General features: G+C 39.5%; 3 protein-coding genes across 11 annotated transcripts in view; 2 read left to right on the top strand and 1 right to left on the bottom strand.

Annotated features, from left to right (window-relative positions):
• The first annotated feature begins 909 nt into the window (after nt 1–909).
• On the top strand, nt 910–5748 carry LOC121892105 (CD276 antigen-like). 3 transcript variants are annotated; one of them, XM_042404928.1, is made up of 6 exons: nt 910–1092; nt 1626–1684; nt 2286–2630; nt 3242–3286; nt 3444–3499; nt 4372–5748. In XM_042404928.1, the coding sequence occupies exons 2-6, from the start codon at nt 1630–1632 to the stop codon at nt 4492–4494; spliced, it is 624 nt and encodes a 207-aa protein (XP_042260862.1). In that variant the 5' UTR covers nt 910–1092; nt 1626–1629; the 3' UTR covers nt 4495–5748. The 3 variants fall into 3 exon arrangements, with proteins under 3 accessions (XP_042260862.1, XP_042260860.1, XP_042260861.1); XM_042404926.1 differs by having other exon boundaries at nt 3239–3286; XM_042404927.1 differs by lacking the exon at nt 910–1092 and adding an exon at nt 1102–1533 and having other exon boundaries at nt 3239–3286.
• Nucleotides 5749–6623: 875 nt separating this feature from the next.
• Nucleotides 6624–15587, top strand: LOC121892080 (epithelial cell-transforming sequence 2 oncogene-like). Of its 3 annotated transcripts, none has more exons than XM_042404884.1 (21): nt 6624–6962; nt 7883–7995; nt 8101–8263; nt 8349–8604; nt 8834–9050; nt 9341–9476; nt 9630–9795; nt 10513–10641; nt 10731–10823; nt 11056–11262; nt 11355–11458; nt 11580–11741; nt 11838–11924; nt 12374–12483; nt 12588–12735; nt 13032–13105; nt 13213–13369; nt 13611–13676; nt 13799–13887; nt 14578–14750; nt 14838–15587. In XM_042404884.1, exons 1-21 carry the CDS (start codon nt 6828–6830, stop codon nt 14969–14971), a joined length of 2919 nt encoding a protein of 972 aa, XP_042260818.1. In that variant the 5' UTR covers nt 6624–6827; the 3' UTR covers nt 14972–15587. The 3 variants fall into 3 exon arrangements, with proteins under 3 accessions (XP_042260818.1, XP_042260817.1, XP_042260819.1); XM_042404883.1 differs by having other exon boundaries at nt 7850–7995; XM_042404885.1 differs by lacking the exon at nt 6624–6962 and adding an exon at nt 7061–7140.
• Nucleotides 15226–25832, bottom strand: part of filip1l (filamin A interacting protein 1-like) — a 73109-nt gene continuing 62502 nt past the window's right edge. For 4 of the 5 annotated variants that reach the window (XM_042404877.1, XM_042404880.1, XM_042404879.1 and 1 more), the window contains one exon: nt 21435–24852. In XM_042404877.1, the coding sequence (XP_042260811.1) occupies nt 21996–24852 (2857 nt within the window). In that variant the 3' untranslated portion in view covers nt 21435–21995. Of the gene's footprint in view, nt 16625–21434; nt 24853–25832 lie in introns of those variants that run through there. The other variant, XM_042404882.1, reaches the window with a different exon arrangement.

Here is a 25832-nt window from a genome sequence, read left to right as displayed (position 1 = left end):
ATCAAAATGATAGAATAAGATGATGCGGTTAAGAGAGTAGCAGTAGGAAAGGTTCCAGGTGAAGATGGACAGACTTCAAATTTCTATAAATTCTTTCGGGAGGATATAAAAGGGATTTTATTTGATACTATAATGACATTATAAGGAATAAGACTAATAATAATAATTTTTGTGCCTAAACATGGTAAAGACAAAAGATGTATTGACAGTCTTCGCCCCACTGAACACTGACCACAAATTGTTTACATGTGATTGCTGACAGGTTAAAGAACAGTATGACATAGATTATAAGTGACACACAATCTGGTTTTCTAAGAGAAAACGTGTAATGACTTCTTACACCAAAGGTTTGATTTAGATTTAAATGTTTGTACTTTTCCTGAACTCAGATAATTGAAACCATAGAGCATCTTTTTCCCTCTTGTAGATCAACCAGGACCTTTTGGGATGCTTTTCAATATTGGATAACTTCTAATGATCAAAGTATTCTGATTTTAAAATATGAAAACATTAAGTTTGGTCTCCAACTGGAGGACAAGAAAATAGCATTTGGGAATATTAATTTAACTATTTGGGCAAAATATGTCATGTCAAATGTAGATTTTTAAAAACAACTCCTATATGTGCTGCATATCTAAACGAGATAAGACCATATAAAAAAATATGTAAAATAATGTAATCAGGAATTAAGGTACTATATGTATCTTAATTTTTGTGTGTGTGTGTGTTTTTTTGTTATTGATCTTATTTTTGTTATTGTTGTTGCTGGCTCAATTTATTTATAATACATCCATGATGGGGATAAAACAATTCAATCTTTCGGCTCCTCTAGGCTTTTGAAATGTGATGAAATCGCTCCAAAAAAAAAAAAAAAAAAAAAAAAAAAAAATCCGCTGATGTTTCTTTAAGAAAGTCAAGGAGGGTGGTGGGAGTCATTGTTCGATGTCCACGTGGCTCAAAGCAAACATTAGCACCGATGTAGGAGACGAGTGATGCACTCAGAAACCATCTCCATTACATTTAAAGAGATCACATCGCACTTCTTACTCCGGCTTACTGGTTTCTCAGATGTGGACGCTGTGGACGGGACTGGTATGGATGTAAAAAGTTGGCACAGTTTAAATTGGGGAAGTGTTTCATGCTAATAACGTTAGCATCGAGCTAGTTTGCTTGTTCACCAGAAGTTTGCGAAGTAACATTAAGTTATGTTGTTAAACGTTAAACTTACCTTTCATAGTAAGTTAATGTATTCATAGTTATTGTTGCAGCCAAACCCGTTACCGTAACGAGAGCAGCAGATTAGAGCACAACATTAACCAGCTCTCAAATAGTTATTTCTCTTTTGTAAACAGTAGCCTATGTTACTGATATCAAGAGTTTCCATATCAGTGCCTCCTTCACCTTTTTATCAGATTGACTGCTGCATGAGTGCAAATGAGGCTTTTAATTGTGTGAACAGCAGTGATTTATATCTGATGCAAGAGGTCACCGAAGTGGTGCTGACAATAGTTGTGCAGGGAAGCATGAGTCACAGTAAGAGTTCATTTTTAAAGCATGGATTTAGCACTTTGGAAACTATATTTGCTAATATTTTTGCTTTCTAAATCTTTTCTGTTTTGATTTAGCATTATGAAGTTAATCCAGGTCATGCTGCTGTCCTTTTCCCTGGTGGCTCAAGCTACAGGTATGTAAGATTGTCTTGCATAAATTTTATGCTATTTATTTTTAAAGAAAAAATCTTGTTGTTGTAAGACTTTTCACTCAGCAGTTAGGTCTTTATTTTGCTCATAAATGAATGGGACTGAGTGCTTTTGTGCTTATTTTACCGGTATAGTTGGGGCTCATGTATTTTGACTTATATGCAAGAACCAGTATGTTCAGAAAAATGACATAAATCTAGACGAGATACAATCAGATTAAAGTGTGAGACAGAACTCCGTCTATTGACTGTGAGGGAAGCGTATGAAAAGAAAATCAGATGTTGTTATATAGATTAGACTGCCCAAAAGTAAGTAAATAAGATTAGCTCTGTGCCGACAACTTGCTGCGTACATGTACATGTCAAGAGATGAGTATTAATATTCCAATAATATATTTATGATGAATATAATCCCCTACTTTGCTACTTGAAGTACATTTTGCTGCCAGTGCTTATGTACTTTTACATAGGTAAAATTTTGAATGCAGGACTTTTACTTGTAATGGAGGATTTTTATATTGTGGTAATGTTACTTTTACATAAGTAAAAGGTCTCAGTATTTCTTCAAACACTGTTGTTTCCCCAGGAGAGTCTGATGTGATTGGCTCACACGAACCAATTGAAGTAGTCGTTGGTGGTGACGTCATTCTGCCGTGCCACGTGAAGTCCAAAGATAATGTGACAAATCTAACAGTGGAATGGAGACTCAATAAAACCAAAGTGCTAGTCTATCGGAGTGGGAGGTATGATCCATTTTCTCAAGACCAGCGGTTTAAAGACAGAACATCTCTCTTCCTTGGTGATAAAATGGCCAGTGGAAACATTTCACTGAAACTGACCAACGTGACTCAAAACGATGCAGGAAATTATACCTGCATCATTCCCAAACTGCAGGGTCAGTTCAAGAAAGGGAACGTTAGTCTTATTGTTGGTGAGTACAGCTAATCTAATACAGTAGAAACCGCTTATAGTGATCACTGTTACAGTGATGAACCGCATATATGGATCAAAAAGCTCGGGACAGAATCATTCCATACAAATGCTGTTTAATTCGCTTATAGCAATCAAATAGTCTGCTTACAGTGTTCATTTTGGGTCTTTTCATACTTGAAGACATATAGAAAAACATTTTAAAACTACTGTAATTCTATTTTTTCTTTTTACCTTACTCCCATGATACATGTATGATATGTACTTTGTGGCTGCGTCACCATTATCAGGCGTTGTGGCACCTCCACAGGTCTGTGCAGTTTGTGTAATGATGTTTTCGTCCAGTCTGATCAGTCGGCTGTAATATACAAATGCCAATTAGATGGTAATCTGCATGAAAAATAAAGAAAAAGAAAAAAATCGGTTATAATAATCATCCGCTTATGATGGTGATCTATTTGACCTGGACAGACGTGATCATTATAAGTGGTTTCCACTGTATATCTATCTAATATAAACCTATATACCTAACATATCATAAATAACATTAAAAATCATCATTTCCTCAAAATGAGATCAAACTGTGAGTATTTTCTTTGAAATTTTCAGCAGAGCTAAGGACGACAAAAGATGAAAAAAAAAAGATTGATGGACCAGGTAAGTAAATATCTTTATTTCTATTCATTTGGATTCCCATTAGCTGTCACCAACATTTTCTTGTATGTTGTTATAACGAGAATGTTTTTGCATTAAAACAAGATAGTATTTATGTTTGTATCTAAAGCCCGATATATCTTATTCCTCTGTGTCATAGACCCTGTTCATTCTATCACTATCATTGTCATTGTCATCGTCGTTGTCGTTGGACTTGTAAGTCACAAATTTCTCCTCTTTCATTTCCACATTTTAGCCCATAGATGCACAGGTCAATGGAACCTAAACTCTTCCATTAAGTGGGTCAAAAATTACATGCATTGAAATACAGTTTTTAATAGTTTTTATTTGAATAATCTGATAGGTTCTCCCATGTAACTTAATTCTCTCAAATAAATATTTTATGTCTTTAATTCATGTAACAGTCCATGTTGTATCTGTCCTCTCCATTTTAAAAAGTTAGCACAAAAGCAAAATCTGCTGCCTTTCTGCTTTGTGACTAGCATGTTTGTTTCACTGTAGCTTGTAGCTTCTCCATCAAAGTTCTCTGGAGGAGAGATTTTATTGAGTTAGGAGAAGAACTGTGTTTGTCACAGTCAGTAACAGTGGTGGGAAGTAACTAAGTACATTTACTCAAGTACTGTACTTAAGTACAATTAACAATTAACAAATTTGATGCTACTTTATACTTCCACTCTGCTACATTTCAAAGGTAATATTGTACTTTCTACTCCACTACATTTATTGGACAGCTTTAGTTACTTTTCAGATGAAGATTTGACACATTGGATAATATAACAAGCTTGTAACAACACATTGTTAAAGATGAAACCAGTGGTTTCCAACCTGACGTCTTACATAAAGCAGTGTATCGTCGGGGTCACATTTCAGATGTCTATGAGTTGTTAACAGCTCCACCAAATAGTGATTTTTTTTTTCCCTCTAAACTTCTCAAATGTTCAAATGATCCAATATTTCACCAAAAATCAAAGATTAGAGAAAAAATCCAAAAACTGAAAACAGATTTGTGTATCAGAACTTTGTTTTTTCTTCCTTCCTCTCTCATTAATCATCTCACGACCCCTCAGATCTATCTGGTGACCCATCGGAGGTGCCCGACCCTTAGGTCGGGAACACAAGCCCATCAAGAGGACAATCATCAGGCAATACCACTGAACCATGTGGGGAACACCAATGACACTAATGTTTAATAGTGGTGTAATGGAACGTAGTTGATTTGTGATCTGTACTGATCAGCCCCCACGGTTCAGCACACATGTGAACTACAGATTACACATTACATTACATTTTATGTCTCATTGAAGACAAAGTAAACAAACTCCTATAGCTACAAATCATGGACAGTGTGTTGCTAACAGGGATTTTGAAGAGCAACGACCAAACCAGCATCTAATGAGACCAAACTGACTTCTGCAGGTATATTTAATGAGCTATCTAGCTATCTACTTACTGACGTTAACGGTACATTTTTTTCTGGTAAATGTTTGTTTGGTGGCTCATTCAACAAGCTGCACACGATATGTGTTCATGTTTGTGAGTGTATCATCAAGTTTTAATAATATGGATGCAGGCTGTTGTTTCATTAACTACCATGTTTAAAGGAAGAAGGTATCATGCTTTATATTGCACTTCAATTTAATAGCTGAGTATTGTATATTTCATATATATTAAGATTGTATCCAAATATTGGAGATTTTGAATGTTTTCTTTTAAGACCACTGGTCAAACTTTATAGCTTTAAGTGTTTTACAGAATAAATGGAAAAGAAAGGACCAATTATTCACAATACTATGAAAATGAAGAGATCTTTTGTACTGTAATATGCTGGACTAAAATACTGGAGCAAGGAATTGTTCAGAAGTTATTCTTAATATTAGTGTGGAGTTACCTCAAATATAACTTTGTCACTTGAATGAGGAAACCCTTTTTGCACTGTACAGTCTCTGCACTGAGCCTCAGAGGGCAGCTTGCTGAGATGTTTGTAAGACGTACTGTAGAACATTTTGCATCCTGAAGAAGTTTTTTAAAATAATTTTCATAACACTTTTGATACAGTAAACCATATGGGAATAAAAATGGGATTATATTTCTTTCATCTCAGGCCAGGATTAAATCTTGACTGGAACCTTCGCAGTATTACTTGATAACTCTGTATTCTCTACTTGAACACTTAAAGACTCATTATTTTTAGAGTGGTAAAATGAATATGTTGCTTTATGCTTGATTTATGAATGCATGCTTTTATTAACCAGTTGTGAAACACATTGCACTATCTGTTTTTGTAAAGTGCAATATTAAAAATGTATTAATGTTACAAGTTTACAAGCTTTTGATATACTCGTACTTTTTATTCTTAACCAAAATCACTATGTTACATGAAGTCAGTAACATCTGGATACTATGACGGTGAAACTGTTGTTTCTGAATAAATGAGTTTTTTTGAATGTTGACTTGATGTTTTTCTTACAATCATTGAACCCAATATATCCACCCTCAGTAAATGATAACACCTTAAAATATTTGAAGAGGTGTATGGATGACTGTATGTGTTCACCATTCTGATACATTAGCAACTCTGCATATTTCCACTATACTTTCAGGCAGTAAATTGTGTAGTAGGCTATATGTAGCAGGGTTGGCAGGTCTGAACTTGTATATCATGTCAAATCAGATATATATTTTGCATATTAATGTTATTTATACTAATCAAGTAATTGTGCAGTATGTCACACTCCCACAAAAATGTTTTAAACATGTTATAAAACGTATTAAAGGACTGCTTCACAATTTTTCAAGTCTCTTAAAACAACAGTCAGGTGTCCGTATGAACAGTGAAAGAGGTTTTCCTCGCTGTGATCATTCCTCCCGTTCATACTGGCTATTAAAAGATCCCCTTCAAATATACTTTCAATGTAAGTGATGGAGGCCAAAATCCATTTTGTGCAAAAATGCATTTAAAAGTTGATTTGAAGCTTATGTGAGGCTTCAGCAGTCTGAGTTAGTCATATCAAGTGGATATCTGCCACATTTACAGTCTTTTTGCGGTGGAAGTATACTAACAAAAAGAGGAATGTTGAAATATCTACTTGGTTTGATAAACTTTTAAATACATTTTTGCGCAGAAGGAGGCTTGCAGATTTTGGCCCCCATCACTTAAGTGAATTATTAAGGTATCTACTAATAGTCAGTATGAACAGGAGGAATGATTACAGCAAGAAAAAAAAACATGTTTCAATGTTAATTTGGGTTCCCGGCTGTTGTTTTAAGACAGCTTTGAAAAACAGTGAACCCGTCCTTTAACGACCTTGTTACTTATTTATGGACAGGATGGGCTGTGTGCAGGAATGTGCGCATCCTTTTGTTGATGCGTCTCTAAGGTTACTGGGAGCAGAGCGGCACAGTGGCAGCCTGTTACTGGGGATTTACTAAACAAGAGAGCTAAATCTGACAGTGAATGGCAGTTTACCGATTCAATGAGAACTGGGAGCGTTTTTCTTAAAAGTGGGTCATCCTCTGTGAATCCATGGAGACGAGCCTGAAATCGACCCCTCACTCGGTGAAGCGGTGGCAGCTCAGCGGGACAGACTATGAAGCGCGAAGCCTCCAAACCCGCTTCAGCGCCTGGACTCCTCTGAACAACAAGCAGAGCAACCTGCAGGTCAGAGAAGTGATAGGATAAACCTTAAAATATAAGAACACCTACATATAATGTGTTTTCCGTATTATCAATAATACGAACACAACACACGAATACTCAGGGATCACTTAATTGGCCAATTAACTTGATTAGGCACAGGTGCGTAAACGGACGGAAAGCCCCCTCTAAATACATGCAGGCAAGTCACATTTCAACTTATTGTAGTGATACCATTTCATATAAACATATTCATATAAATGTATAGAAAAAAGCTCCATTTACAGTAAATTTTCTATTTATATTCCCTCCTGAAAAGTAACTAACACAAGCTTTTTCTTATTAAAATTGAATGATTAAATCTCAAACTTAATTGTTAATTAATAGAACAAATATTTCAGTGTAAATCATACCATCCTACATAAAACATAGCAGCGTCCACCTTTCAACTGTGTTTCTGTCAGGAAAAGCTGTAAGAAGTTGGAGCCAAAATTCACCTCATTTTCTATTTATGTTGAAAGACTCTATGCTCATTTATATGTTAATACTGCATCCATATTCAAGTATTATCTCACTTGAGCCAAAGGTGCTTATATATATACACTGAATATAATTAAATATGCATTTCTTGAAAGGTTAAAGATAAAGTGAAGATGTGTGTGTCCTGAATAAAGGGTCATTTTGTTAACAATAATGTTACATCAGCAGCCAGTTCCTCCTCAAAAACACAAAGAACATAAGAATAGCAAAACTGGGTTATATCTGATGCTATTATCCCACCCTTACTCTTATCTTTTATGTAGTTATTTTTAATAAAATCTTTCCATTCCCATGATTTTCATCACTGTTTTGGAAGGCAGTTTGTAGCTTTTGGCAGACGAGCCGGATTCTTTATCACTGATTGCCTGCAGTTTGTTGGTGTCCTGTCCTCTATTTACTCCCAGTTATTTGAGGAGAGGATCAACCTTGTGCTCCACTGGTTTGACCTGTGGACGGATAGACAGAGGAAACACCTGCTGCACTCTCTGCTCACACGCTGCACCAAGTCACAGCTAAAGTAAACTCTTCATTTAACCCTTTATGTGGATTTGTTTAATGAAATGACAAAAAAAAGAGGATTTAAGAGAGGTTTGAAATTCAAATACTTGCATAATCTGAGCAGGTACTGTAGGGATCTGCTGATTGAGACGCTTCCAGTGACTCAAGTGGACTTCACAGCGGTGCTGCCCCGGTTCCTGTCCCTGTATGTGATGTCATTCCTGTCCCCTCGTGACCTCTGCTCTGCTGCCCAAGTCAGCTGGCACTGGAAGATCCTGGCTGAGCAGGTGAGAGGCCCACAAAAAGAGAAATTTGCATTTTCCACTGAGTTAAATCGAGAGTTTTGTCCCTTCATCTCCTCTATCCCTGCAGGACTGTCTCTGGGCAGGCCGGTGTATCCGAAGAGGCTGGTTTCTTCCCTACGCTCCTGGAGAAAGAGAGTTTGGAGCGTGGAAGAACCACTATGTCTCCTGCGTCTCCACGCTGGACCGTCTCACTCCCCGGGAGGCAGCAGAGCGGTATGGGACCCTCAATCAACAAAGCACTGGGATGACGGAAGAGGAGGAAGAGAGAAGGAAGGAGAGGAGGATCAGACAGATGATCAGAGAGAAGCTTCAGGAGGAGAAGAGTAAGTAGAAAAGAAAGAAAGTCTTTTTTTCCTGCTCTCTCCTTCAGTATATAGTGTCAAACGAACCTGAAGTTGCTTGAGAAATATTCTTTAAAGCATGTTATTGGCCTGATCTTGTAGATATACAAAAGTTTCAAGAGAGCGTGGCTGAATGTACTGCTCACTCCCCAACTCTCTCCTACCTTTTCATTCCTTTAGCTCAGTGTTTATGTCTCTCCCTTATTTCTAGGAACATTCTTGAGAACCAAGAGAGCCTGGGGCAGCTACACAAAGCCTGGGGAAGCCAGCAGTAGACACACCCGGACGACAACACCCACTTCTGGGATAACATTCAGCTTATGGCCCTCCCTTCCCTGGCCTCCAAGGACTGTCACGTCTCCCAGCCTCTGTCAGTCTATGACTGCGGCTCAGAGCTTGGAGAGAGTGCACACCACCCGGCCTAGCAGGTCATTGTCTACACACTCACTTACCTTCTATGATATCAGTTACCTGCGTTAGAAGATACAAGCAGTAAATCTCATATTTAAGTGTATTATTGAAAGGTGTTTCTAATGTTTTTCAGCCCATTTAACCAGACATTTAACCAGACATTAGATAGAAGAGAGCATTCCTTTAAAATCTCCTCAATATTGTAAGCATTGTTAACAATTGTCTCAAGCTTAGGCTTGATTGAGCCTATTAAACTTGCCCTATTAATGCACTACAGTTGTGATTTGAACCACATATCGTCTTGCAGTGAAAGACTGAACAAAGCCAGAGGAGCGCTGTCCTCCTTCACCTACAGACCTGCAACGCCGCACACCGTCTCTCCCATCCATCGCAGCAGTCCTCCCCTCTTATTGCTGGTCTCTAATAGAATTCCTGCTTATGAGGTGAGTTCATCAGTCAGTCAGCACATTTCTCCAGTAGAGAGGAAGAAAACACTGTGAAGGTGGAACTAAAAAGCAAAACAAAAGTTAATTTGAAAGATGAGCAAATAATATTTCTTTCTGACTGCTTTGTCTCTCTTCCCACGTTCAATCTAGTTGGTGCTGAGTGGCGTGAAGGAAGGAGTGATCGTAGTTCTGTACGACCACAGAGGGAAACTCTCAGCTCTCTTAACCCAGGTGGAGAGGGTTGTTTCTGGGCAGAGAGTGCAGAGGCTGGGCCTCTTAGCTCCAGGAGGAACAGAGGAAATCCATCTGCTTCACAGTGAGAATTAACATCTGTGTATCTTAATGTGCGAAAACATTGCCAGGCTTAGTTCCAGTCCAACTGGAGCCTCCAGTGCTAGAAGTTTATCTCTCAGGGTGCGGTGAATCACATCTGCTAAACCCATTTCATGGGTTATTGTAATATGATCGTACTTGTTGTGGGTTTTTAGTCCATTGCTATCCATGTCCCTGTAGACTACCAGTTCACCCTAGACAAATGATCAAAATCTAACATTAATTTTACATTGTTTGAATTCACTCCAGATCAGTGAGCCTTGGTTTTAAATTGATGATTAAAGAACAGAAATAGTCTCAAGTGTTTTTTTTTAACAGATTTTTAATTCATTTAAACCATTTTTATATAACAAATTTAAAACATTTCCTAATTTTAAGAACACAATCTTGATGGATTCAGCAACATAACTCACACATAGAACCATTACGAAGCGTATTTTAGTGGAAAAGTCTGTATTTCTAGTTTAACTCATGCTGTGAGGTCTTTACAAGTATGTCAACAAATGATGACACATAGCTACTTGAGATTACTTAGAGCAGATATGTGAAAGTTAAACTAAACTAAAGTTGAAGATTAATGCGCCTCACACTGAGAGCAAAGATGTTTGTCAGTCTCTAAAAAAAGTTAAGATTTTGGGGAACCTTGTTTTCTGATTTTTAGGCTACTAATCTAATTTTATGTTCCCTCGTGACCCTGCAGGTAGCAGCCTATCAAAGAAGACTCTGCTGACCCCTGACCAAAGAGAATTCTGGGAGAAACTGTGTGGCTGGGTGGCACCATCCGAGGAAGGAGGAGGTATTGACATCTTCTCCCCGCTGGCAGCATCAGGTGGGTAGACACACGTGTGTTGTATACTTCTCTGTAATCTATATTTCCATCACTCTCTCTGCATCTCGCTCTCTCACTGTCTCCCACAGCCTCAGGAGTGGCTCTCATCCAGAGTCTCTCGACTCTTACTGGTCTCAAGGTTTGGGCGCCAACAGGTCTTGCCACAGGAAGTTTTCAGAATAGTGAGTCACCCCTTGCACAACACTTTCACTCAGCCATGAAACATCAACCTACAAGTTTTTCCAGAGACCTTAGCCTCAAAATATGCTCTTTGTGACCTCAAAACCCACAAACACCCACAAAAAAATGTGTGAGCCAGCAGGCGTCTGATGAGTCTCTGGGATCTATTTATTAAAGCACTTATTGTTGCCACAAGAAATATGCTTAATTTCTTTCACCTCTACTCTTCCCCAGTCCTGAGCGAGTGGTCCGATAGCAGTCTGTGTGTGGAGCTCTCAAACCAGCAACCAGGAACCCCGGCGCACCAGTATGTGTGTGAGAGCTTACTGCAGGTCTGGTGTAGACAGGCTGAGTGGGTGGAGGAGGCTCTGGGGGAGCTGAGGGGCTTTCTAGGGCCACATTTACAGCAGGTCAGCCTGGAGGCCAGGGGCCGAGCTCTTGGTGGGTCTAACGCACACGTAGATGTACTGAACATATGCGTGAATACTCTGTCTTCTATGAACTCTTTGAAGAACTTGTTCATATTTTTATAGGTCAGTTTCTGTGGGAGGAAGTCTGCCTTGAGGATCTTTGTGTGTCGAAAGACCTAAGTATGGCTTTGACTGAAGGGCTCACTGCTCTCACTAGAGAGGAAGAGGTGAGAGAGACTGTAAAGAGGTTTTTTTCTAATACACAAGTACCATAGAACAAGAGCAAAAACAAAACTGATATGATCCAAATAGCCTGTTGATCCACGTACGTGTTTCTTTATTTTTCAGGCCCGACCGTTGGAGTTTCTCGCCATCTTCCTGACAAGATGGAGTGAGCAGAAGGAAGGAGAGGAGAGTAGTGGAGAGAAAAAGTGGAGAAACAAAGGAGCAGACGACGTCTCTTCAGCACCACATAGCTCACAGATATGCTTGTTGCCTGAACAGCCACAGGTGTGTTTGCTTTGATTTTTTTTTTTTAGGATAATGGAGAACACTTCTTTGTCTGTACAGCCAAACTTCTATCTCTGTCTCTCTTTCTCTTTTTAGACAGTGTTGGATTGGAGAGGTGCAGCAGCCAGAGAGCTGCACCACAGCGAGTGTCTTTATCTAAGCAGACTGCACGCTGTGTTAAAGGTACGCCTTTTGTGTTTTTTGAACTCACAAAATGTCTCACTCGGGAGCTGTACTACCTCCATCATGTGTGTAGCTGCTGAGAAGACAAATATTTCCTCTCAAACTGAATGAATATAAAGTGTGGAAAACATCCACTGAGCATTGATACCGCTTGGTCAGATAGGAACTCAGTCCAGTCAGCAAACTACGGGGAGTATCACATAACTATTCAAATGAGGTGTTTTGGATGTAGAATGCTGATTCTGCAGCTGCATGGTCCATTTCTTGTTCTCAGTTCATTCAGGAACTGATTTTGGAAGAATATTAATGTCTCCAGCTCAGCGAGCGGCGTGTGTCTACATCATTTAGGTGCAGAAAGGGTTCACGGTGATGACTGAGGGCAGATGGGAATTGTCAGTTTTATGAACTACAAATATATTACTGATACATGTCCGTCCTCTGTGCTGAAGGTGTACCAGGAGCCTCTTACAGCATCTCTGAACTCCAACAGAGCCATTCTCAGCTACGCCGACATCCACATCGTCCTCAGCCCTGTCACACAAATACTGGAGCTCAACCGGTACACGCACAGACGTCATACACACACATATTTGTAAGGTGTTGTGTTTGCATCTGCCTGTGTGGATATTACATGATAGATGTGTGTCTGTGTGCGTGCTGCAGAGTGTTTCAGGTAGATCTACAGGCCAGGCTGCAGCAGTGGGGTGCAGAACAGAGTGTAGGAGACGTGTGTGTAAAACTGTGCTCAAATCTCAGAGTCTACACCAACTATTTCAACAACTACACCACTGCCCTCTGCACCATTGACAAGGTAAAGTCAAACCATGTGTTTTGTCCATCATTCATACGAGAGGCGCCTCGAGCTATCTAACTAAACTAGCTCTAGGTATGTACAGCGAGAGAGTTTCTGCAGAAATTAGTTTAGAAGTTTTGTAATTCTCAGGCAGTTTAAGAGACAAACAAGCTTAGTGATTTGATACCCAAAGCTTATTCAGTTAAGGGTATTTTGAAGATCTCTGTTTGTATAATCTAATCAGCAGGCAGATTTAATATAAACAGGCACTTCTGGTGTATACTCTATGAGCAAAGAATGTGTGTGTGTGTCAGTGCAGAGAGACGAAACCTGCATTTCGAGCTTTCCTGAAGAGAGCAGACAGAACTCTTGCAACGCACATGCTGAGGTAAACCTGCATTAAAAAAACACAGACGTATAAACTTGTATATTTAATGATATACATATTAGACTGAATCAGACTGTAGACACGTCTGTTTGTGTGTGTTTGTGAAGTCTACAGGAGCTGCTGCTGTGTCCAATGTGGAGAATACAGGAGTACGTGACTCTGCTACAAGCTCTGACTTTACACACACACCCAACCCACCCCGACCACACACACCTCTCCTCTGCCCTCAACACGCTGCAACGATACAGAGGATTTATACACAAGGTATGACTTTATGGTTTAAATATGTGTATCATTATGTCAGGTTATTTATTGTAACAACATGATGGAGATAATTATTTTTCCAGCAGGCTCTCAGTTGTTCCACCACCTCTGTTTGTCCAGTCTTTTAAGTATCTATGTTACACTTGTTAAAACTAATACTTTCAATAAATGGAGTAGAGAGGTGCTGTTACCCAGAAGCAAAGCAAATTAAATTTTTGTGTCTTTTTGTCTTCTGTTTCAGTTAAAGCGTAACACCGAAAGAGACAAACTGATGGAGGAAACACAGCAGATGATCCGAGGCTGTCCGGTAAAAAACGCGGCTTCCTCTTTTACTTGCAATTTTATTCTCTCTGATACAAACTCTCAAACAGCACGGAAAGCTCCCATTCTTCTTCTTTTTAATATATTGTGTGTTCTGTATGTGTGCAGAACCTCAGTGAGGGAAACAGGCAGCTGATAACGACTCAGGATGCTGCTTTGCTCAGGAGCCCTGATGAACATATTCCAGATTCTCTCAGGTAACAAGATAAATTATTCCTCTGTGTTGGATTAAGATGATTTCTAACAGCTCACCTTTTTCTACCTTGCTTCAGACAGAGGCTGAACTGAAGGGCTGCATAAAGTCAGTTTAAGATCAATAAGGAGTTTTTATGAACTGTAAATCATGCAACAATGTTCAAATAGAGCCCCAGAATATAACCATAGACCTGGAAATGTGCAGAATATGTCCCCTTTAAAACTAATCCAGTCAAATAAGAGTTACTCATATTTTAATCTCTTAAATCTCACTGCTTGTGTAGCCAAACTTTGTTCAAATCAATTTTTTTTTTTTATTCTATCAGAGATCACTAATTTTAAAGTCACCAAATATGTCAGGCTGAATATGCGTGTGTATAAAAAACCATTTAATGGAATGGTGCAACCAAAGAAAACATGGAGTTTTGACTTGACAGTGTAAAATATAATATAAGGGCTGGAACAAGCTGATTGAGATGCTTTTAACAAGCTATGATAAAAAGGGGGAAGTGGATGATAAAGAGTTGAATAATCAGACAGCTGTATTTACTTGTCATTTTAAAAAATAAACATGATTTTGCAATGTCGGGCTGCTTTTGTGTTACTGTCTAATACATTTCAAATGGCAGTATTACAGAATTAATGTATCTAATTAAATGATCTGCCCTCTGTTTGTGTGAATGCATGATTAGGACCTATGAGCACGTGTCTGATGTCGGCATGTTCCTGTTTAATGACGCTCTGGTGTTGACGCAGCGAAGAGTGCAACACACGCCTTTTAGCCCGGCTCACCGCAGCACACACATCTTCCTCGCCTCTGTGGCCCTCACCAGCCTGACTTTCAGAGAGATCACACACACACGCTGTGAGTAGAGTTCAGTAACCTTCAGTATATGTTTAGATAATCTTCGATCTTCTTTAATCAGTTATTTCTTACTTCCTGTCTCTCCAGATGTGTGTCATGCCTTTGTCCTGGAGGGTCCTCGTCGTTCCTGGGTTTGCGCCACAGAGAGAGGTGAAGAGAGAGAGCACTTCCTGTCTGTGCTGAGTTCAGCCATACAAACAGCTCTAAAAGGACATCAGTGACGATACAGCGGAAAGACAAGAGGAGGTTTGGACACCGGTGTTGGCCCATTTTTGGTGTGTGGAAACAATAACAAAGATCAGGAAACATCAAATCTTTCACGCCAAGATACAACAAAAGGACATCGCGTACCTGCCACTGTTGACATGAATATCTGACCTTCACCTGAAAAGTATTTCCTGAAAAAATGATAATCTATCTAGAATAACTATTTTAAAATTCAGCAAACAGGAATACAGTTGTTTTTTGTTTTTTCACTACTCAATCCTGCTGTTAAGCAGTCGGCCAAATTATAACAGCCAATGTCAACATGAGACTTGAGACAAAATAATGTCTTCATAACTTTCAGATTGTCAATCATTGACTCAAAACTACAAGTGAAACTTACTGTATGTCACATATATTTAGTCTGAGTTCATTAAACCATCAGGAAGACAATTTTAGCATCACAATTAGCAACAATCTGAGCTTTAAATGTCAGCTCTTACTCTAAAATGTTACCTTTCGAATATCATATCTCACACTTTTTGTAATGTTTCTGCTTTCATTTCTCATTTTTCCAAATCGGAAATTACATAAATTCAAATTTGTCACTTTTAATAAAGATAAATGTCATAACTGCTAGTTATTTTTCCAATTTCAAGCTCTCAATCGACTTATAAATAAATTAAATTTTGTATGTATGTGTTTATTCTTATCTATATAAATTCAATTGTTGGCTCGATTGTTTGAAATGAGACTTTTCTCTTGTCCAAGGTACAAAAAGTCTTTATTGATAACCAAAAATAACACAAATGTCACATTTTAGAGATTATCACTATGAAGGAGCTGCAGTACAACACATCAGTAATACACTTTTATGTACATTATTGCCACTTATTTAAAAAATATCCATGTATTCCATCCCTAGAAATGGATCAAATGGCTGTATCATTATCTGTATCTAACAACAGATAAAATCGTCAAAGTAATCAATACAAATAAACATTGATTTTTCTCTCAACAACATGTAACATACTTATTATTCTAATATTACTATTTAGCGTTATTAATTTGATCACAGTGACATCTGCACACAAGTCACACAAATGTGACATTAAATATGAAATGAATCTACATTGGAACAACTTTTCTAAAATCTTTTGACTGTTTTTTTTTTTTTTTTTTTTACACAGTGTTTATCGAACATAATATTGACACCATAAACGGTTGCATTTTGCAGTCCTCAGAGCACCACGGGTAACGGTGAAGTAATAGCAGAAGAGTTATTTTCTTGAGAGATGGAAAAAATAATAAATTAGTACTTTGAATTTTATGGTTATTCTTCTTTCTGTCTTTCTGGATTGTGAGATCTTCTGCTTAAAATCTAAAGTAACTAAGAGGCTATTCTAGCTGAAATATAATCTGCTACAAAAATCCAACGATCAGCCGTATCACAGTCTGCGGTTGACTAGGTTTGGGTTGTTGTTGTTGTTGTTGTTATGTGCCGGGGGTGTTTGTGTGGGCTGATCTTTCCCAGCGGTTAGAGGAGTCTGTGGCGGCTGAGCCTTGTTCTGCAGTCCGAGGTTGGTACTGTTCGTCCCTTTCTGGGAGCTGTAGCCCTTCGGTTTGGGGATTCTCGTAGGTCCTGGTCGCCGGAATGCTTCTAGAGGTATCTGTAGGGGGGAAAACGGAGGGGAAAGATTGAAGCTTAGTCTGACAAAGCAAAAAAATAGGATGTGCAGTATACAGGGCAGGGTTATTGACACAAGGTATGTTTGCAGTTCACCAGATTATGGCCTTTATTTACTCAACAGGTTTTAATTTCCTCCAATAGCTCAGTTAAGAAGTGCAATACCGATAATGCCCACTAGATGTTACCAAATCATTTTTTATGGACAGTATATGACCATCAAACCAAACTCTACTGCACTTTATATGTAGGAAATAAGCTTGTTTTTTAGTTTTTGATGGTCAAAAGAATAATCTCATAGTAAGTAGGTATGAGACAGGACAGTTTTGTCTTGTAGTGCTGTGAGTCTACAGGGTAATATTTCTGCCATGGCCAAAATGTGACATATTCCACGTATTAAGTGTTGTCTGATGTATGTTGTTCACTATTATAATGACTATTTACATGTTTATTTGTTATACTGTATGTTGTTCAATGTCTGTAACTGTGCTTTTTCAAAAAAAAAAAAAAAGGCTTCAGCTGAGATGAAACCTGGTGTTTTCTCATGGTTGAGGGTTTTAAAAAAGATTTCTGATGAAAAATGTTTTGGACTGTTGTCTTTAATATTTCAGTGATTAATAACTGTGTGAGTGCGTTGCTATGAAACCAGTGTTTGTTAGTTGTTTTTTTTTCAGCACAATCTGTAAACAAAGAAAAGAAATATCATGGGAAACATCTAATTTCTCAGACTCTTAAACAACTTACTGCTCCGCTTACTGTGCAATCACTTTTTAATCAGTGTGTTTACATGCGCAGCAGCGTGCCAGCATGCTGAGGTACATCACTTTTGGATGTGCTGTGTTTGTACAGTAGAAACCATTTCCTGTTTACAGTGGGATTTTTCCACAATCACGAGTTACCTCAACAACAGCAAGGATACTGCAGCATATATACTCCTCATTTATTGGAATATGTTCTGTTTACTTCTGGTAAATGCGGATATTCATGAGCAGGAAACAGCGATTTATATAAACAGCTCAGTCCTTAACTGATAGGAGCAATTATCCAGAGTAGTTTGTGCACGTCATGTAATGCTGTAAACACTTCATGTTCCTAAGAAATGTTCTCTTGTCCCTTGTCACTGTCTCCCTCTATATAAATCACACGTCTTTATGGATTCAAATGAAGTCTGATGTCTGGTTCTGCTCCTTTTCAAGCCCTTAGTTTGTCTGCTTCAGCACGTTTACATAAAAAGACTGAATTACTCTGTGACAATAGGCAGCAGGCATTTTTCTTCAAAGTTACCAACGGATTTAATTTCATTTTCAGTCACGTCATCACAGCTTGGTTCATCCTTTTTTTTTTTTCCAGCACCTACTTTTGAGGAAGGTAATTGCTTTTTCTGTAAAAAAAATGTGCTGACAAAATGCCCTCAACTCAAATCTACGTTACTGCGGCACCACATCTGTATGTTCAGTATAATTTCTTTTGGAAACAAGAAATCATTTTTGCAACAGAGAGGCAGTGGTGTTAATTGGATTTGAAATTTAAACTATCTCCTCGACAAAATTTGCCATTCATCTGGTTTACACTTGTGCAGCTGTTTGAAACAAACTTTTCAGTATTTCCATCAGTTTCATCACACAACAGAGGTTATTTCCAGGCAACACACTAAACACTAAACCCCCTTGCTGTGACGTGAGGAAAGCAGTTGGATATGTTCAGGCTATGTGGCTTGAGGTTTTAGAGAATTAACAAAAATCTCCTTAAATATTCATATGGGGTATAAATTTCAGAATAAGTAGGGCCTTTCCTTCAGCAGACCTAATGGGCCAGAAAGTCTGTACGAGCTCCACGTCGTGGGAGCGTTGTTGATTTTACATGGAAAGAGCCTTAATGTGCGGCTTTGTTCTCTCGTGTATCAACGGTGCAGCAGGAGTTCAACTAAGTACTTCCTCTGCCCCGCGCTGTGCAATACCGGCACAGCTGTTTCCACAGCAACCAAACACAAGGTTTGTTTTGGTGCTTGCGTTGCAGTGGGAGAGAGAGAGAGGCTACTCTCACAGTGTCTACCCTCTCACGCTCGCACGCAGTGTGAAAGCTTATGCTGAGAGAAAGTTGTTGTTGTTCTGTCCTGCTTTTATTGTCCGTCTCGGTCAAGGTGAGCAAATTCCTCTGAGATTATAATCACCGTGGGCTAAAACCAGGAAATCCGCTCTCGCCTGCAGTGTAAAACTCGATACACAACTTGTCTCTCTGGCATGCAGTGTGGTAATTAGACTTTCTTGGCTGCACTTGATTCACATCAGTAGCCGATTGTTTAAAATCACACCAGTATATTTGGTGTTTTTTGATGTTTTATTTTCACCCCAAATTGCTGCTGTTAATCAGCAGCATCACTGTGTGTTTAGTATGATTACAGCCTTGTTTCAAGCCAACAGAAGCAGCTATCACTACAGGCTTTTCAATGAAATACGCTTTGGCCTCTAGTATGTCACTTGATACACATTTTATCAGTCTGGCAAGGGATACTGTGCGCAGATCTGTCTCTCTTGGCTCAACCAGATGAGTACAGTTTATGAATTGAGTAAGTCCAAAGTGAGTCAGGGGCTAATTGAGGTCACAGACAGCAATCCCAGCTGCTCAATGGTTTCTCAAGTAGAGGTCTGATGAATAGCATCTTGTTTAGCCGCTGCATCATTTCATCGCGCCCAGACTGCTGGATCCCGTTTCTCCAGCTGCGCTCCTTCCCACTCATTCAATTTAATGCTTGATTTAATCATCTCCTTGTTGTCACATTTATGTGTGTGAGTGTGTGCATTCATGTTTGGGTTGTGTTCGCTACTTTCCTGCAACAGTTGCCTTGCTTCATCTAAATGACACAGAGGACTTGCTCTATAGTATTTTAGAGTTTATCAGAGTAATGTTGCACCTAAATCAAGCTCCTCACATTGTCTTGTGATTTTTTGGAAAACGTAAGACCCAAAAGACACTAAGTAAATCTCAAATCTGTCTTTTATTGAGAGTATTAGTGACATTTTCTTAGGAAATGATCCAAAAATATGACTGCTGCTCCAAATGTTTGTTGAACTGAGCCAGGTGACAATTTGATGACAGTTTTGGAGTTGGCCTCCTAACTATACTGGCTATATCCTAGGCTGTGATGCTTATTTAGCTCACCAGCTCTTGTTGATACACTGTAACAATGCTTAGGCCCTTAGGTATCAACTTGCTCTGCATCAGTTCTTTGAAAATCAGATAAATCCTGGGGAAATATTGAGATGAAGCATCTGTTGTTTGTGTAGTTGTCCTTGTGAAGTACCATTACAGTGCATACTATATTCAAACTTCCAAATGGCTTCAGGCTATTATTTTTGGCATACACATTATACAGATACTGACTACTTGCTGGAAAGGCCTGTCACTCAAAGTTTGATGCTTTTTGATTTGGTAATTCTTTCTTACATGAGTTTCATATTAAGACATGACATTAATGGGTGTACCACAACAGATACAATGATTCCACATCCTCCCTACTGTATCCTCTTTCTCCCACATCCTCTCTCTTCGTGTCTCTCAGAGTCCATCCCCTCATCATCGTGTTCTGACCTTCAGCACAGATTTAATTTAAACGAATCGCACGTATGTGGTAACATTTCCACTGTGGGCACATAAAACCACATTTAGAAGAATGCATATACATGGAGGAACATTCGTAAGTCAGACTGATGACTCATTTCAAAGGACATGATTCATGGGAGAAAGAAAAATAAAACAGAAGTTTTGGGTTTCTACTCAGTGAATAGCAAGCTAAGTGAGATTTTCTACTAAAAGACCGCTGAGGTCAACCTATCAACAAATGCTAAGACCCAAACATTGTATCAGGTTTCTGCATTTTCTGATTTTTGTAGCAATTGGCAATAAAGGACAATTTCTCTTTCATGGTCCTGCACTAAAAGGGTTGATCTGATTTTAAGGGTTTTCTTTGTCATACTAGTTGACCACAGATGGATCAACAATGTTAACTGCCAGAGCAGTGGATACTTCAGTATAGTGTGGATGATGGTCAGGATAAACTAAAAGCTGTCATGATCTGCTGCTAATTTATTCTGTCATTGAGGATCAGAAAGATATGAATCTGTTTGACAGAATTTGTCAAATTTGTTACATTTCAAGCACTTTTAAATTTGCAGTCTTGCAAAGCTACTGCAATCCCCTGATGCCTCTGATTAACTGGGGTGAGTTTACTTTTTATGATGATTAAGTGAATTCTCTTCTATTTTCATTAAATTACAGCCACCATTAAATAATCAACTATTCAAACTATACTTCAGTAATAAGACCACAGGAGAAGAGAAACAGTAATGCAACATAACGTTGCACTTTAGCTTTATGGAGCACTGCTAAGGTTTAGAGGATCTAGGCAAAGTTTCCATTGTATCATTTAAGAGAACTCCAAGTTCACATCACACTGGTTTTCATTCTTGGTCACTGGGTTTCTGTGCTCAGGATGTAAGAAAAAACTATGACATCAGCCTATGATTTTAACTGAAGCAGGCAAACACGTGATAATCCCAAAAGACTTTTTGTCCTGTAATTTGACACAAAGGTTTTTTTTTTAGACATCTCTTCCAGTTGGGTATTATTTAATTGGGTCTAACAAAGTGTTCATATTCAAATCTGATGAAAGTGATTTTTAATCCTTTTGACCACACATTCGACAACATGAGCACATTGGATCAAAATCTCAAGTGTTAAAAAAAAGTTGCTGTGCATGCACCAGAAATCAAATCAAACAACTCATTTCAATCTAGTCACATTTTCCTCAGATTATTTTTTAATTTCACACATTTAAAAACATGCTGGATTTAGTGAATAAATGAAATTGGCAAGCATGGATGACAAACTAAAACATAACACTTCTTTTTGCACACTTTAATTCTCAGAAAAATCAAAGAACTTAATCAGAATGCAGTATGTGTAATATGAAGTATAAAAACTGGTATGATACATCAGTGTGAATAGTCTGACTACATGGCAAAGTGGCCATTGAATACAATACAGTAAGTGCACATAAGTTAAAACCTGGTGTTATGTCAAGATAAATCAAATCTCGTGCTTTCAAATGGTATTGTTTTCTCATGCAGGCAAACAATTGTTTGAACTTAATCACACAAAACCAAGCAAACCAACCAAAATTTAAAAAAGAAAACATTCAAACCCTGGTTTAAGCTTTCTATGCATAAATCAAGTAAAACAGACATGTAAATGTATCAGGGTATAGTGTTGGGGTATAAGGGTCTAAGGTTGTGTCGGATCTCATGGGCGGGATTCATAACAAAGGATGGGATGGAGGGTTTTGCAGGACTACCAGGTCAGTCATAGGCATTACTTACTGTAATTTGTGATGGCCTTTGGATTGGGGTGGAGGTGGGCTTAATCATGATGCTACTTGTGATTTTGCTGTTGCCTTTGGCAGTAGGAGTGCTGCAATTGGCCAGCACTTGAGTCCTCTGCTCCTGGAGTCCGGGCGTGTGGCATGGACTCAGCGTTTGTGTCGGAGTGCTGATGCTCTGAATGAAGGGGCTCCCTAAGTGAATGTGGATTTTGTTGTCCTCTGTGGTGATGACGTTTGGCCCCGAGCTGTTAGACCTCTGGACCTGCCAGCTGCTCTGCCTTTCAGGGGTCACCCGGAAGACGGCGTGCCCGCCGACAACCTCCACTGGCTCCGTGGATAGGGAGCGGTCAGGGGTGCCCGTTGTGACAGAGACAATTTGTATAGGTGACATGGCTCTCTCTGGTGTTACAGAGCCGCAAGAGTCCGGGGTCATCGCTCTGGAGTATGTAGCCATAGTGAAAGGTGATAGAGCCCTATCTGGTGAACACGGTTCGTCTGATATAGGGGAACCTTTACATTTTGTTGTTGGGGAAATGGATTTTGCAGTTGGGGAGATGGATGCATTCTGGATGATGGTGATTCTCTGTTTGGGTGGACCCCCACTTGTCGGTATGACGGCAGTGCTGGTGAATGACTGGGTGTTTTCTGTGGTCGGGCTGGTGATCTCTAAGGTTGCTGTGTTGTGTCCGTGGTCAGGAGTCACTTTGATGTGCAGAGGCTGACCAGGACTGTGGGTCAATACAACATCTCCAGACTGCACGTGGTTGCCATTCTGCCGTGGTTGCACTTTACCGTTCACCTGATGGGGGCTTTCTTTGTTTTTAAGGAATGGGACTCTCGCTCTTCTCATGTTGTTGTTTAGGTTATTTACATTATTGATGAGTGAGGGGCTGCATTTGGTAAGCTGAAGCTCGTTGCTGTAATTTGCATTATCCTCGGACTCGCTCTCGTCGTACAGCTTCCCGTTAACCACAGCACGTTCCAGTGGTGCCATTGTCTTGCAGTTGGGAGACATGAGGTCAAGCGGCTCTGTCTGGACTTCCTTGGTGGAAACATGCAGATCTGAGAAGCGCCTTCCATTCATGCCAGGGCGCAGACTTTTGCTGAATCGTCTATATCGCTCAAGCTCTCGTGTGAGTGTCTCCATTTCTCTGGCCAGTTCTTTGTTTCTGACCTCCTGCTGTGTCAGTTTTCTTTGCAGCGTAGAGTGGTCAGTTTTCATGCGGCAGATAGACTCCTCTGTTCCCATGTATTCATGGATCTTCTCTTTCAGAGCTGCTACCTCTCTGGTCAGATGGCTAGACTTTGCCTCTTCCTCCTTTAAGCGTTTATACAGAACATGCTCTTGGTTGAACTCTTTCTTTTCAGCCAGCTGGTACTTAGAAAGTTCTTTTCTAGATATTTCCAGCTCCTCCATCAAGGTCTTAGCTTTCTCTTGCTCGTTGGTGAATCTTTTCTCCAGTGATTCAAACTCCTCTGTTTTTAATAGGTCACCTTCTACCACCTTCATGTCTTTTAATTTGCGTCTGAGACGCTCAACCTCCTGTGTCAAATCCTTAACTTTGTTGTCCTCTTGTTGGAAGCGGTTGGCAATGGGTGTTTTGATGTTCTCCTCTTTGGCTTTGCTCCTCAGGTATTCTCTTTCTATTGTCTCTAGTGATTGCATCCTTTTCTTCATCATATTGATCTTAGACTCCAAATCATTGCTCTTTTCCTCCTCAGCCTTCAACTTAGCCTTCAGGTCATCCCTTTCTTTTGTAGCACTGCACATTTTCTCCTCTAGCTCAGCCTTTGACCTCAATGCTTTCTTGCTCTCCTCAATTAGCTTCTCCGTGACTGATGTAACTTTGTCCTGTTCAGCCTGAAGTTTGCCAGTGCTGTTTTGGACCTTGTTCTCCATTTGCTTTAGCTTCTCTGCCATTGCCTTCCTTTCATCCACCAGCATGACTGTCAGTGTCTTTAACTTGGTGAGATCTTCCTTCAGTGTCAGTTCTGTCTTTCCCAGCTGGTTTTCAGCAGCCTCTAGTTCTCTGACCCTTACTTTCAAGATTTCCAGCTCACTGGACAGAACCTTTGACACTGTCTTCTCCTTCTCCAGGTTACTTTTGAGTGCGCTGCATTCTTGTTTGCTCTTGCTAAATGCATCCTCTAGTTTTTCTAAGTCCATAATTCTGTGGTTCAGTTTATCGACTTCAGCCTTCAAGCTCCGACTTTGGTTAGCCTCTTTTTCCAGTTTCTTGTTGAGGTCCCTGCAGTGGTCCTCCATCCTGATCAACTCTTCATCCTTTCCCTCCATTTCAAGTACCCTTTTCCGTAACTCTTCAAGCTCAGACATGAGGCTAGAGTTTCCACACTCACCGCGACTAATTTTGTCCCTCAGCTCCTGCAGTTCCTCCTCAGCTCTGCGCAGGGTCTTGTTGGTCTCCTCCAGCTCATCGAGCTGCCTGCTGAGAGTTGACAGTTTCTGGCGCAGCTGCCTGCTTTGGGCATCCTCGCTGGTCAATTTGGCAGTCATGGCCTCTTGCTCCTGATGGTGTCGACTGGCTTGGTCGCGCCGCTCAGCCTCCAAGCGAATGACCTTTTGCTCCTCTTCCTGCAGACGGGCATTAGCTGAGATCAGCTCCTCTTGGGCTTGTGAAGCACTGGCACTCAGTTCTTGGACCTTAGCTGTTTGTTGATTCAGCTGTTCAGTGAGACGCTGCTGTTCATCCACAACCATCAACGCAAATGACTTGAGTTTTGTCAGCTCCTCCTTCAGACTTGTGACCTTTTTGTTGTTCTCTTCCTCCTTTCGTTCTTGGTAAGCCTTTTCCTGATCAATTAACAGCTTCAACCTGAAAAAAAACAAAAAAAACAAAACAAACATGACACTCAGAATTAGTTGTTTGCAAGAAGAAAGTGCACAAAAACAGAGAAAACTTTAGTTGGTTTTTCAATTAGCATTTCAGTGAATTTCAGAGCAACACATTTAAATCATTGTGAAACTTAAAATGTCAGAAACTCTACCCCACTCCCCCCCACTGTCATTACCCATTGGGCCCACTTCCCAATCACTGACACATCATAAACACTGTTATTTTCCCTGCATTTCTGAGGAGGACTAAAGGTTTTATGTCATGGAAAATTTAACACATCATAAAAAGCATTACTTTAACTCTCTCATGTTGGTAATCTGAAATACCTGTGGTTCATTTTTTTTGTTCCCTTGTTGCCAGCTAATTCTCATATGGTTTGGAAACCTGAGTTACTGCTGTAAATACTGGGCCTTGAGTTTAACAATCGGTGAATTTCAAAGTTTCCATCATGTTTGAGGGTGTACCATATGAGCTATTCTGCCCTCTGGGAAATTAGGGGAAAAGACTGACACACATGCTGGAATGCCAAATGTTGACCTCTGAATATGATACACTACCAGACAAGGTGAGACGTACTGCAAGCTAAATACACCAGATTTTTATATCCAGGATCATTTTTATGACCAGGATCATTTTGATGATGTTATTGTAGTTTTATGGCAATCTGCTACAGTTTCTTCTCTTTCTCTTTCATCAAACATGTATCCAACATAAACTATGTAGTCAAGTGCTTAGTATGCTCACAGATTGCTCAACAAATGCTTGACTAAGAGAGGAAACGGTCACAACGTTGCACAAGAGTAAGTCAAAGGATAAATGAAGGGCAAGCCCTTGTGCACAGATAAGACTGGAAAGTAAGACACACAAGGAGTTTGAAATCAAGTCAAGAAAAACAAAATGAGTGTATTAATTTAAGACTAAGCTACAATTCCCTTCACATGAGGAGCACTTAGCTAGTT

The sequence above is a fragment of the Thunnus maccoyii genome, chromosome 24, assembly GCF_910596095.1.
Source record: "Thunnus maccoyii chromosome 24, fThuMac1.1, whole genome shotgun sequence".
NCBI lineage: Eukaryota > Metazoa > Chordata > Actinopteri > Scombriformes > Scombridae > Thunnus > Thunnus maccoyii.
This window is presented reverse-complemented; position numbering and strand designations above follow the sequence as displayed.

Bases quoted from the DNA above. Each gene is read 5' to 3' on its own strand.
- LOC121892105 (XM_042404926.1), top strand. From the start codon at position 1,630: ATGAAGTTAATCCAGGTCATGCTGCTGTCCTTTTCCCTGGTGGCTCAA. The intron at 3,287-3,443 runs GTAAGTAAATAT...TCTGTGTCATAG, and splicing joins AAAAAAGATTGATGGACCAG to ACCCTGTTCATTCTATCACT. The intron at 3,500-4,371 runs GTAAGTCACAAA...ACGACCCCTCAG, and splicing joins TCGTCGTTGTCGTTGGACTT to ATCTATCTGGTGACCCATCG.
- LOC121892080 (XM_042404883.1), top strand. From the start codon at position 6,828: ATGGAGACGAGCCTGAAATCGACCCCTCACTCGGTGAAGCGGTGGCAG. The intron at 11,459-11,579 runs GTGAGAGAGACT...TTTATTTTTCAG, and splicing joins CTCTCACTAGAGAGGAAGAG to GCCCGACCGTTGGAGTTTCT. The intron at 13,888-14,577 runs GTAACAAGATAA...ATGCATGATTAG, and splicing joins CATATTCCAGATTCTCTCAG to GACCTATGAGCACGTGTCTG.